The 13991-nt window shown below is 48.3% G+C and overlaps 1 protein-coding gene across 2 annotated transcripts in view; it reads right to left on the bottom strand.

The window, feature by feature from the left end:
* Positions 1-379: 379 nt before the first annotated feature.
* Positions 380-13991, bottom strand: part of TBX15 (T-box transcription factor 15) — a 98699-nt gene continuing 85087 nt past the window's right edge. For both annotated transcript variants that reach the window (XM_045817246.1, XM_045817247.1), the window contains exons 7-8: positions 12065-12162; positions 380-2835 (exon numbers count right to left, since the gene is read on the bottom strand). In XM_045817246.1, coding sequence (XP_045673202.1) covers positions 2051-2835; positions 12065-12162 — 883 coding nt within the window. In that variant the 3' untranslated portion in view covers positions 380-2050. The remainder of the gene's footprint in view (positions 2836-12064; positions 12163-13991) is intronic.

The raw sequence follows: 13991 nt of genomic DNA, 5'->3' as shown, positions 1-13991 counted from the left end.
AGTACCTATCTGACAGAATGGTGGCACAACTTGATGAGACAGTAATGTGATGTCTGGCCCGTGGCTCAGTTGAGGGCAGGTATCAGACGCATGAGAGGAGGGCTTCTCCAGCTGCTCTGCAGGTGAACGGCCCACTGCAAGGATCAGACCTGCTTTCAAGTTCTACTTCCCCCTCTGACAGGCCGATTCTGGGTAATTCGCTTGATATCTGCGGAGCTCAGTTACTACTCATAAAATGAGGACGGCAATATTTCCTTTGTGGGGTCTGAATAAAGATCATGGAAAGCGGAGGAGATGAGAGCTCTGTGCTCATCGTGAAGCACAGGACACACACACGGGCTGTTGTTCGGGTTACCCAAACAAACGAACACACAGGAAACAATGGCAAAGATTTTATTCAGCGGCTTTCTGTGCTTGGCACTTAGAAACAGAGTTCCGTGCATAAGGGCAAATTTTTATACACCTTTTCTTCATACATATTTTACATACCCTTTTTATTGCCCCCTTTTTTAATATTCATAATATCGAATTCCCCACTAGGCACATAAATACATTTATCTACAACACCTCAAAACCAAAAATCTTAATAATATCTGTATTATTTTAATTGGTATTATTTGCATTTCCACACCACTTAAAAAGTTTAGCTTGCACCAAACGCCACTTCCTTTTCTTATCATTAAAGGATTTGAAGGGGAAGGGAGAGATGAAGGCAAAAACCCAAACATCAAAACGCAATGAACTATCTGATAAAACTGGAGGTCTAAGGGCAGGTGGAAGGATGTAGGAGGCCCATTGCAATTCCCTGGAACATGACAGGATTTCTCCAGCCACAGGGACATTGGGGCAGTGGACCCAGGCCAGGTGTCTGGATCCAACACACAGAAGGCCAGGCCTCTATTGGTCACCTCTGTGCTTGGCTTCATGTGCCAGGCCCCAATCACTCTTCCGTCTTCACACCTCGCCCCCCAGCGTCCCTTCCCTGCCAGGCTGCATGCTCTGGAATCAGCTCTTCCCACGTGGTGCACCCTCTCCCGGATCACAATGGTCAGGGCTGTGGGATCAAGACGCGTTCCTTGCCCGGTCCCTCTCACCATTGCCCTTGACCATGCATAGTGTCCCAGAGATGTTCACGCCTCAACAACGCCGTGATCCTTTCAAGATCCTTTCAATAACCTGCAGGGGGGACAGGGAAAAACAAACCAAAACCAAATTTCCTTGGTGAATTGAATCTCTCAACATCGCTCACACCGCCTCTGTCAGTCTTGCTCTCCGCCTCTCTCTTGCCTTCTATTCTTTCTCTTTCTCTCTCTCTCTCTCTCTCCATCTTCTCACAGGACCACCGGAACATCAATGCTAGCTAGCATGCTGAGTGAGGACAGCCAAAGTTTAAAAGCAATCTTCTTCAAGAAGCCAAGTCCAGTTGTTGTGCTGATGTCTTTCCACCCTCACAGATGGGAAGGAGTTCCGAGATACACGGTTCATTCCAGAAACGGGGTAAGCTGCGGGGGTTGGAAAGCGGGCAGCTGCTGCTGGCCCGGTCCGTCTAGAGTTGTACACAGACATTGTCCATGAAAGCACCCACTCCGGGCCTCCCTCCACAGAGTTCACCCAGTTCTGAGTCAGTGTCCATGTATGTGTGTGTGTGGACATGTGTGTGTGTGTGTGCATGCACGCATGTATGTATGGGTAGGTCTGCATGTGTGTGTGGCAAACTTTTCATGGCTGCTAAATGCTAGCATCTCCTTTAAGATTATTATAAAATGATTATTCAGTTTCTTCAAAGGCCACTCTGGAGTAGACGATGCTTTATAAAACTAAGCTTTGGGAAGACAGGAGAATGGCCACTGAGTCGGAGATGATTCCACCGCAAGTATATTTCAGTGGCTTAAATGTCTCCTGTTGTTCTTGGGTATATGCTTTCCTCCTCCAGAAAAAAAAATACGCAGTTCCTGTGTTTCAAAGCCATTGGGCTCCCAAAGAGGAGGATCTGCCCATGGAGGCCCCGGGGCCTTGGCTGCTGGAGGCTCCGCGGTGTTCGGACTGGCCATTAAACCATGTGTACGGACATCTGGGAGGAGGAGCCCGGGACCGCCCCGTACTGCCGGCCATCACAGGTGTTAGCCGCCTGCTGGTTATTGGGTGAAGGGCTGATCATATGCATGCTGTGCTCCATCCCCGTGGGCAGGTACTGCCTCTCTCCGAAGGCCCCGTTGGAAGGCGAAGAACAAAGTAAAGTGCTTTGAGAGGCGCTCAGTTTCTCTGGGCTTGCAGCTAGCCTAGGGGAAGTGGGGAAATTGTATCCGTACAGATTGTAAGGGTTGTGGAGAGAGAAGGCATTGTAGGAGCTCTGCTGCATGTGGCTGCCCCCGAACATGTGTGGTGATGAGGAGGTGGAGGCTGCATTGCCTGCCTGCATGACATACTGAAACTGGGAAGTGGGGAAGGACCCCAGCTGGCCCCCGTAGGCTTCCATCTTGCTGTTGCTAGGCAACGAGGGCGGAGTTGGTATTCCTGAGATCAGGGATGGAGTCCTCTGAGGCATGAAGGTTTCAGAGGGCTGAGTGGCTGCAGCAGCACCACTCTGGAGCCTGTTGTAGCCACTGTCACTCAGCCCCGGGTAGCTCTGCAGGGCAGCCATGTTGCTTCGGGCACAGGGTGGGTAATCAGAGAGGTTCAGGTTACACAGCTGGCTCTCTCGACAGCCCACGTTGAAAGTGTTGGGGGCCAGATGAAAGGTTGGAGGAGAACAGGATGGAGATAAAAGATGAGAAGAAGCTGAAGGGGATGGTGTGCCAGTGCTGGAGGTGGTCGGGGAGGTGCCTGTGCTGCCCCCTGAAAGACAAAACATGAATTCCCTTAAGACAGAGGCCTTTTAAGTTGAGTCTGTCTAGGCCAGATGCAAGCCACGCCGGAGGTACCCTCAGATGTCCAGGATGGGCTGCCCTGTGCAGAACCGTTGCTTTCTCTTAACTCAGCAAACTTCAGCTAAGTGATTCCACCTGTGTGTGTGCAGCACCCCCTCCACAGCAGAGGACGGAGAGGGTGGCAGCAAAGAACACAGAACTCTTGTTTGTCTGTGAAGTGAGTCTTAGTGAGTCTTGTTTTGTAAAAATAATAATAATAATAAACCTTCTAAACTTTGCCATTTCTTGCCATCAACTTCCCCTTCCAGTACAGACCTCTGGTAGTCAGCATTAAAAGCCACTAGCTCAACTTGTCCCATTCTCAGCAGAAATGCATTAAATATGTCTTTTGACCTGGCACTGTTGCTTACTTCACCATATTTAGTCTTCCAGCTAAGAATGTAGGATACCAAGTCCCAGGGTCTCAGTCTCAGAGGAGACACAGCACTTGGGTCAGGGTGGCCAAGTCAAGGTTGAAGCCTGGGACGGCTGAGCCGAGGGGCCCAGGGGGTGGGGCTTGGGGGTGGGGTCAAAGTTCTGTCATATGAAAGATATTATGAGCACAATCACAGGAGCTAGATGAGGATAAAGCAAAACCAACCCAAAATGAAATCATTATGACCCGTAGGCTCTGCCAATCTCATTTATAAAAGTCCGCCCCGTCTCTGAGACTGGGACGGATTGTGAGTGGAGTCTTCGGGTCTGGGATGTTTATGTGGACAAGGGCCAAAGTGGGTCACGAAGGCCAGAGATCTGCGTTCTGCTCACAGCTCAGCTCCGTGAACCAACCCCGCCACCTGGCCCTGGGCACACAGCTTTCCCCTCTGGGCTTCCATCTCCTTCTAGAAGATGAGGACTTGAGTTTGATCAGTGGTTCTCAAGCGAGGAGAAGCTTTGGGCTTTAAAAGCTGTTCAAGTCCCAGAATCCCACCTCAGACCAACTACATGAGAACTTCTGAGCATGGGGCTTCCATGTCTGTATTGTCTTAAAACTCCCCCAAATGATTCTAATGTTCCCATTGAGAACCAATGGAACGAACCAAATTCCTTACTTCAAAGTACCCGAGTAGTGGCTCCTCAAGTTGAGCATGCTTGAGAATCACTGGAGGGCTTGTTAAACACTGGAATCCCTGACTCCGCCCCCAGAGTCCCTGATTCCCTAGGTCTGGGGCAGGGCCTCGGAAGTGCACTTCCAGCAAGCTCTCAGGTGAGACTGCCAGTCTTGATTCCAGGTTCGCCGGCACCCACCCAGCTCGTGCCCACAGGCCAGGTGGGCTACCTCTTAAGTCCTCTCATCTGTGAGGTGAGGGGCTTGAACTGATAAGACTTCAGTTTCTGTTTTTCTCAAAATCATATCTGTGTGTGAGGATTCAATGGATGCTAACGTGTCAATGACCAACAAGAAGTTCTTTCCAGGAATCTCAGTCTGGGAAGGGGAAGCTGAGAAGGATGAGAAAGACCCTCTCATGCATCTGGTCCTTCTGAATGCTCTGCCCACAGGGCCCAGAAGCTCGGGGAAGCTTGGGAGCTTGTTTTCTGCAAGCCTGCGGTTCCTCTTAGAGGCATTCTACACATTTTCCTTGTCTTTCACCCTAAATGGCATGAGCTTCTGTGAAATAAATGCTACGGCACAAATGGAGAAACCTGACTCCAGCTGTAAAGAGAGTTGTGTTTTATGAGCTACGTATCTGGTCTCCTCGCTTTGAAAGTCCATCCTCGTGCTCCCAGAGCGGGCGTTTACGCAGCCCCCCGGGAGACCCCCGTTCAGCACACCGTACTGTCCCGTCACAGGTCTGCTCCACCTGCGCTGGGCCTCGCTCTGCAGCAGGAAGTGCGGGATGGGGCAGATGACTTTTTACAACTCTAAATGGTTTTCTCAGATGGCCCATGATGGAATGAATGGTACTGATTTAAGGCCTCAATTGGTTTCACTACCCCCCAAAAAAATCATAATAATAAGGGAACTATTAACAAGTTACAGGGATTTCTGCTGAGCAGATGAGAGGCACATGTTAAAAAGTTTATAGTCAGCTTGCTTTGGCTTTTAAATGACACTCACTGGAAATGAGACTTGGTGGCCTGCTGAGCTGCAGGGGGTGAGAGCCCCCCCCACCCCATGAAGTAGTGTTTGAAGGGGGAGATAGCAAACCTGTGAGGACAAGGTCATAATGTTTCCATTCGCATTGAAGAAATGCTCTGATGTACTTGAAGTTCTCCATGCAGATAACAGCGAGTTTTCAAAGTCCACACAGAGAAGGCTGGGCTATGCATTTTGCAGAGAAGCAAACCGAGAAACTCAGAAGTCTTTACTTTCTTGTGATCTAACAACTTGTCAGCTGCTGAACAAGATTGGGAGTGCCAGCCAAGTGCTAAGTACGCAGAAGGAGGCAGGCTGCCCTCCCTGTGCATTTCAACACTTGGCTTCCTGGAGGCTTCTCCTCGCAGAGGAGCTCAGGCAGAGGGGGAGGCCGGGCCGCCTGACACAGAGGGGTCAGAACTGCCTCTCGGAGAACAGCACGCCTCCCTTTCCTGCGGCTCATCCCCTCTCTACCCACCAGGTCCAAGAGCTCAGGGTCTCCATTTGAACGTCATTTAATGATGAACGCGGTTTACAGAGTCAAGCCAACCCAGTCCCAATTCCAGCCGTTGTCCTGACCTTAGCAAATTAGCCTCTCCATATAAATGGAATTGTGAATATCTACCTAGCAGGGATTTTAAGGAAATAGATGAAATAATATATATTACAAAGTGCATATAGGCGTTAACTGTGTGTTTCTTTTCCTCCTCCCTTGTAGGAGTGAAGGGAGGTGAAGAGAATCTTGGTGTGTTTGGGCTCTGATGGGACAGCTGTCAGGTGTTGGCCTCTGTCCTGGGAGCTGAGCATCGTGGCCTTGCCACTGGTGAGCTGTGTCACAGGCGGATGCCCTGATGTCACAGGCTCAAGGGGCCTCTGTGGCCGGGAATGACAGAGCGCTGGGCACACGAGGGCTCTCTATGGGCCCACCAGGGCCATATTCCCAACCCTGTTTCCTCTCCGAACCATCTGCCCCTCCCCCCTCCTCTCTGCCCCTATGGACAAGATGCCCCACCTCTCTCCATCTCTCCTCAGATCGAGCAAAGCAGAACTCAACACAGACAGGCAGACTGCTCTCTTTCCCCAGGGGATTAGGACCACTGACCGTACTCAGAGGACTTAATCCACTTCTGAGAGGTGATTATTATGTAATGCCATGACTTATTTATTTTATAGCTGGAAGTTGGTACCTCTTCACCTTTTTTGCCCATCACCACCCCCTTGCCCCCAGCAACCATCAGTTTGTTCTCTGTCTCTGTGAGCCTTTCGGTTTTGTTCTGTTTGTTCTGTTTCACAGATTCCACGTATAAGTGAGCAGGGATATACAGCATAGGGAACATAGCCACTAATATCAGAATCACTTTGTATGGTGGCAGATATTTATTAAACTTGTCATGGCAATTACATTTGTATATGTGGTAATCACATTGTAAGGAATATAAATGTTGAATCACTATGTTGTACACCTGACACTAATGTGATATTTTTAAAAATATAATGCCCTAAGTAACCAAAACCTCTCTGGCATCCCGAGACCAATCCCCGACCTGCCCCACCCCTGCACCCTATTTTATTTGTGGACCGAAGTGACAAGGTGCTCATTAAAATTCAAATTCGACATCAATTTGCTCCAATATTCCAGGCTAACAGCCAAAACAACCAAAAAGAATACATGTTTGGCAGTGATTCCACACGAGGACAACAGCCTAGAATATCCTTGTGCACCATGAAGACAAGCGAAATGTGACCGTGCAAATCCTGAATAGCAAACCTGCTGACTCGTGCATCTTTAAGTTGATCACTTCCAGACTGTAATACAGAGGCTTTCACTTACAGCTTCCTTTTGGGTTTATTTTGTTGTGCTCCCCCCACAAAAAAAAAAAAACACTTGAAAACAGTAAAACAAAACCCCATCTGGACTAGTAAAGAATAAATTTCCATGTAATTACTCGGTTCCACGAGCCATACTCTTTTCTCATATGACATGATGGCATTTGTCCCTGAGGAGCGCTGACTCACTGTGTATCTGAGACGCCTTCTTTGCGGCTTTCGAACAGATAAGAGGTAAAAAGTCAGCCCCCGTGGACTGATTCCAGGGAATAAACCCAGTAGCCGTGCAGTTTAATGATCACAGCCCTGTTCGTACCAACCAAGGACCTACCTACCCTTCCTCAGCGCCCTTCTCAAACTGCGGGTGTGAAACGGTAGAGCGCTCATGAGAACTGGGTGGTCTCAGTCTTAGAAAGACTCTGCGTGCACCCTTCTGCCTGAAGTTCAAAGGCATGCATTGGCCCAAACCTCTTCCCTCAAAAACAGCTTTTAACATCACCGCCTGGTTCTGAATTTTCACTTTGGTCTCTCTGCTTCTTAGATGGCCCTACTCTATGCCCACCGCATTCCCTAAGTGGAGTGCCCTGTTTTCTTCACTTGCCACGAACTTGTTTCTCTGCCTTCCCTTCTGCAGTGTGCATCTGCTGTTGTTATAATTTAGACCAAATCAATCTGCTTGTGTCCTGGCGTTCGTACCTGGTTTCCCACTGAGTAACACCCTCTCCTCCACTCTCACCCCTTTGCCGGATCTCCAGGGAAAGAATGTGACACATGCCAGGACAAGCCAGGCATCGTGTTCCCTTCCCCCAGGGCCACAGCAGTTGGTTCAGGGGACTCAGTTAGAGTCAGTGAGACTCAGTGAGATTTTGCGAGAACCCTTAGGAGAGAGGCACATGACCTTCCCCATCAGAGTTACACCTAAAAGGATGCAGGTCCAGGGCTGCTGGCAGCTAAGTTGCCACCCTGTGGAGCCTGATCGTGAAGTCAGGTGAGAAGTGATGACATCTCAGAGGAGGGTGGTGGCAAGGGAGGTCAGTGATGTGGATGGACTTAAGGACTCGCAATGGCTGGAGCTGGTGGGGGAGAGGAACCTCCAGGCAGACGGAAGGATGGTGGTGCCATCCTTCCAGGAGAGGGCGCCAATCTGTGCGGTAATCCCTGGATTCAGTTTTGGACACATTGAGTTTAAGGCTTTGGGGACAAAATAGAAAATGTAAGGGATAACTGTCGGTTTCAGTGATGGAACTGAGATGTTCTCTAACCCCTGTCACGAGCTCCTCACAGGCTTTATTCCTTATCTCAGTGATAAATGAAATTGGCTACTTTGGAATCACTACAGTGACCACACAGTCATTCAGAGACTGCTATCCATTCAACTGCCCTCCTTTCCCAATCTCTTACTAGTAGGAACGTGCGCAGTAACTGACTCCTCTCTCGACCACCAACCTCTAATTAACGCCAAATCTCCAACCAGTAGAGACCCTCGTCATTCTCACTGTTAACTACCTGACAGGCATTAGAACACCCAACGGTGGTGATGGCTGTCTAGGAACAGCTGCTGCCAGTTGAGGAGAGGGAGGGCTTCTATCCATGGCGGGCATGTCCCCTACTTTCCGCGGGTGCAGACATTTGCCAGCTCTGGGGTCACAGGCCCTGGCGGGCTCCTTTTAGCACAGCAGTTGTCAGAAACACTTTGAGACACGGCTCACAAACACTCTCTCGGTTTTGGCTGTACAAGTAGCTCCACTGACCACATCAGCATAAGAAGAACATCTCAACTCCGGCAGAACAACAGAATGGGACTTGACAACTGGCCTGGGCTGTTACTTCTTTTCTTTGGCCTCTGTACTGTCTTAGCAAACTCCCCAAGTGTAACTTAGGTGGTTAGTTTGCTTTGTCCCTGTCACGAGCAGCATTCAAGCAAAGCCGTCCATGAATTATAATTTCTGTCTCCGACTCTCCACAAGTACAAACTCCCTTGCTAATTCTATGGGAATATGTCTGAAGATCAGACCATACACTTGACTTCATTAAAACAAAATATGGACCCATTTGGAGCTAATGCACAAGTTGTTGAACAAGAAACCACCAACTGGAACAGTCAACTAAATTTTATAAAGGTTATATTTGTTTATTTTTAGAGAGAGGAGAAGGGAGGGAGAAAGGGAGAGAAACACCAACGTGTGGGAAACACATCGATGGATGGCCTCTCGCGTGCCCCCAACTAGAGACCTGGCTCGCACCCAGGCAAGTGCCCTGACCTGTACTGAAACCTGCCAGGGCCAAACCAAAGTTTTTTTTCTAGAAAATTAAAGTTGTGCTAAGTAAGAATGGAGGAAGATACTGTGGTCTGGTGGAAACTGTCCTGTCAGGTAAGAGATCCACTTCAGAGTTCTCAGCTCAGTTCTGCCACCACTCAGCTGCAGATGCAGCACTAGGCTGCTCCATGCCTCGGTTCCTTTTTGTGCGGAAGGCAGAGGATAATGCATGCTTCCTATGAGCAAAAACAACTATATAGAACACCCATTCAATATGTCTTTAAAAACAGAGGATTTGGGTTTTTGCAAAAGTGTGGCTCATTCACCTAAGGGCTTTTCTTGGAATTTTATCAACAGATGGATCTTAATGAAAGAGAAACAATAATAATGCAAGGGCAGGATGAAAAAAGCATCCTTAACCTCATCCAAGCAGAGGAGCTCACGCAGCCCCCAGCAGCAGTGGCGCAAAACCGTCTTGAGCCATGTATTTGACATGCCAGACGGTCCTGTGCGTGAGACAATGAGGTCATATGGACACCTTGGCGAGTCAGTCCTTGAGTGGAGGTCAGGTTCAGCGCCACCCTGCCAAGACTCTCCTCACTAAAAGGTGATTGCTACACCATCAGTCTGCCGCTGAGGTTTCCTCTAGAAGTTCACCACTGCCTACTTCTTCCAAGACAGAAAAACAGGCCCACACAGATGGCTGCGCCTCTTTTCTTCATGTCATGAGTGATACTGTCCAGAGTTACTATAACCCTTAGTCCTTACGGGAAGAGGGAATGGGTATTGTTACTTTTACCTCCTTTGTTAACGTCAAGAAACCAAGCCACATATTTTTTAATAATGAGAATCTGGATCAAGTTCAGTGTATAGTTCAAAAATGTACTTCAATTATACTATTTAATAGGGTCTTGGCTTTTCCTCTAGCCCATCCCACTGCCATATGTATCCAATAATTCAAGCTCATTCTCCCCCTCCAAGTTGCTGAGTAAACGTGACGTTTTATTTCGAAAGTTCAGTTTCTCTTTAACCACAGTTTGCCAGGTTCCACCAGTAAGTCTTCATATCAATAAATTCTTAGTGGAAGCACCATGAAACCTGCGATATGTACACCTAAGCTGCTCCCACGCCTGCCCAGTGGCCCCCCGGCCAGGTGAAATGCCGTCAGCAGCCCCAACACCACTCCCCATCCACACCCACACACAGTGGGGGGTGGTGCCCCAAGATGTAATCACACAGTGACCCTGCCTCCCTGAGCCACAACGCCACCGTGTGACCTCATTCATCGTCCACTGGGTACTTCCCGGGTGCCAGGCCCTGCAGGAAGTCTTGGGACTCGGCAGTGAACACAGTGTTACCACCAGCACCTGTTCTCCGGAACTGCCAATATCTCTGCCAGCGCCTTCACACCAGCCTCCGTGATACAGATGCTGCTTAGTGAGAGCTCGGAGAGTCCATGAGGAAGGCAAAGGCCTATCAGCAAGAAGCCATCTCAGAAATACACAAGGTCAAGTGTGTGCGATGCATTTTCATTTATAAAGCATGTTTATATGAGGGGCCTCAGAAAAAGATCGTCACTTTTTGGTGGGTGGGGCAGCTGGGGCCCAGACACTGAAATAGCTTGCCTGAGATTACATAGAGCTAGTGACCACCAAGGATAAGGGCCCAGATCTCCTGACTCCCCATAAAACCTCTGCCTCAAAAGGGCCACACGGGCCTAAAAGTAATGCGCTGAATATTTACTCTCCTGCTTCTATCAAAGCTGTATGGGGAGCAAGTCACTTCATGGGGGGGCTTCCTTGTTTCTTCCACTTACGGAAAAAGAGGTAGAAATTCTGAATCATTTGCCTTACCAGATCCCAGTGAAGGTGAACGTTTTGAACAATCATCAGAAAAGCAGTATCTCTTCACCCTGATTCATCTTCCTCTTAGGTCTCCATATACAGAGACATAAGGGAATGAAGGTGATGGTGATGACGGTGATGGTGATGATGGTGACAATGACAACCACCGCTAGCATGTACTGAGTGCTTCTTATGTTTTTAAATGCATTATCTCACTTCATCTTCACAGGAATTCTATTCCATTTCCTCATTTTGCAGATGAGAAAATTAAGCGGCATAAAGGATGAGGAACTAGACCAAGTCCGCAAAGCTTGGGAGGAACAGCAATAAGAGCCTAACCCAAGTGCCTATGCTCTTCATCTCTATATTCGTCTTAATCCATGAACGGTGGCATTTTGGTGGAACAGGACAGGCTCAGTCTATCATTTTGACTGGTGTCACTTTTGAGTAGGACAAGACTGGAGAGGGGAACTCAGAGGTGCCTGACTCGGTGGGAAGCTGTCACACTGGTACCTGATGAACAGGGGAGTCACTGAGCCCTCTGAGCATGTGGCCACTGGTTTCCCAGCCTGCGCCGTAAGGGAAGGGATGTTAGAAACTGGGTGAAAAGCACGGAGCAGGGGCGCAGGGGGGTCTACCTAGCCCGTCACCTTGAGAGGTGTGTTCCCCTGAAGCGAAAAAGGAGAGAGCGTGAGTTACAGATCCAGGCGGGTTTACAGAGCCCCCTCCTCACTTTCAGACCCAGGGCGATTTATTCCCATGGTCCAAAGCCAAGTTTTTTCTCATCCACAAAACTAAGAAAACCTATAAGGCTGCCATGAGGAATGAATGAAGTTATCAGGAAGATCTCTTCAAACACCAAGGGCATTGTGAACGGTTGGTGATAGAAATGATCCTCTCCCCATCGTCCAAATCGTGCCTGCATAACCTCACTTTTAGGAAGGCAGAGGGAGTGTGGGGTGCCAGGGGAGGCGCTGCCCCGGAACTGGCCTGTTCGCACAAGTGGTGATGCTTTTGTTATTTGCAGAGCAACCAAGCTCTCTTCGTTTCAGGGATATCTGGCTCAGCTGAGGGCCAGGTGTGCTATATTCAGTTCAGCTCTCACTCCCTCCCCGGCTCTACTTCTGAGCAGAGGCCCTGCCAGGGCTTTACCTTGCTGCTTCTGCATGGTGGTGAAGTCCTCAAAGGTGAGTGTGCGCACAGGGGGTCTCCAGAACGCATAAGTCTCCATGATGGCTTCCAGTCCGGTTCTGCAGGGAGAAAAGCCAGCAAAGGAAGTTGTAAATAACCCAAAGAAATGCACTGACTTTTTTACCGATCCTGGGTGGTTTGTCTGGCATGTGGTCTGGTATGGAGGCATGAGAGACAGCACCACCAGAAAATGAGTCTGGAAGAGCACAAGGCACAGATGACATTAGGTGGCAGGAGAAAGAAGAAATGAACCCAATTCAGATGATCTGCAAACAAGTCATAACTACGATGGAACTTCACTCTGACCTTCTTCAAAGGAGGTCTGGTCTGCATGAAAGAGAGAACACGTTAAGATCAGGGTTGCTGATATCATGAACAGGGGTGAGCCCAGAGTAGCACAGGCCATCCCTGGCACAGGGCAATGCCATCATCACTACAGAGTACACTGACCCAGCCTGTCCCAGAGTCAACCCCGCCACTGCGTTCGTGGAGTCCATGAAACTGACAAGCAGGGCAAGAGAAATAAAAGGTGAGGTAAGCAATCAAATACACCCGAGTTTCTGTTGGAACAAGAAATACCTACCTGAAGGCAAAAAGAGGGATTGACCCCAGAAATTACATCTCAAGCAAAAAGACCGATCCACTTCTGCAAATATTTATCTGTATTTTATAATCTAATAATCAAGCTGAACTTTGAGAGTCAGATACTCGGGACTGTCAGACTTCAGGAAACACTCAGGAGTTTGCAGATACATTGCTTGAAGGCTTCTGTTTCATTGATATTGGAAACTCCGTTCATTGAACTATGCACGCACTCCTACTTTACCCTTCAATCAATTCTCTCTGTACCACGTCAGTGAGGTGTTGATGGATATCAATTTAACATAATTATCCAAGTTACCTCAGACATACTCTTGCTGATACTCCATATGGTCAAAACAGAGTATTATAGTTGGGGTTTCATGTAAAGCTTTGAACACATCTTCTGACATCTGAGCTTTCTTTAACATTAACTGCTTCCACCTACGTGGAGGAAGGGCAAGTTCAAGGACACTGGAGAAGGCTGGAGGAGGAGGGGAGAGAAGTGGCACAAGTCACTGGAATGTAACGTGGTGTCCTTTCCCGGAAAAGACAAGCTTTCACTCTTGAGATGAAACCTAGGCTGCCTTTCCAACTCCCTAGGTAATGCATTTCCAGAATTCTCTACAGTCTTGTGTACCGGGAAGAAAGTGAGAAGTTTTATTTTAAGTGAGAACAAATATTCTTTCCTTATAAATGACTCTAAGATCCCCCGAGGTTCTTCTCAGATGAGCTGCTGATATGCTGATTGGCTCTTTGTGTTGGAAAATCTCCTCTCTGAACAGGCCTTACGTGCACTGTTAACTTTCTAAAGTCTTCTCTGGAATCTTGGAGGCTTTAAATACACCAATGTTGGCAAATCGAACTCTGTATTTTTAGAAGAGGTGGAGAGAAGAGGGTGTTGCATGGTGTTTATTAGCTGTTAATCTGTTAAAAGTAGGAATAGAAGACATCTCCACCTAGTCACCCTACGTTAATGCTGAATACAGTAAATGAAACTATTTGTGGAGAGAAAGAGTCCCAGCAGTTAGGAAGTTCAGAATAATAAGGGGCTAGGCAGGTAAAGCCACACGGAGCCCTTTGTTCTGGAATGTTAGTGGCCCATGAGAGCATCTTAGGGGTCCCTTTGGGGGCATGGGAGGCTCATTGCCAATGGCAAGATATTTATTGTTCCACCTCCTATTCCATTCTTCCCAAGAGTATGCACGGATGATGGTGACAAAACATTAGCTCAAAGGCAAAGAACAGTCTCTTCTCATTTCATAATAAGGTGGCACAAGACTGCAAAGTACCAGTAACACTGTGATAC

This window comes from Phyllostomus hastatus, unplaced genomic scaffold, assembly GCF_019186645.2.
Source record: "Phyllostomus hastatus isolate PE091 unplaced genomic scaffold, TTU_PhHast_1.1 phas_scaffold_216, whole genome shotgun sequence".
Lineage (NCBI taxonomy): Eukaryota > Metazoa > Chordata > Mammalia > Chiroptera > Phyllostomidae > Phyllostomus > Phyllostomus hastatus.
Note: the sequence above shows the minus strand (reverse complement) of the source record. Positions and strands in the feature narration are given on the sequence as shown.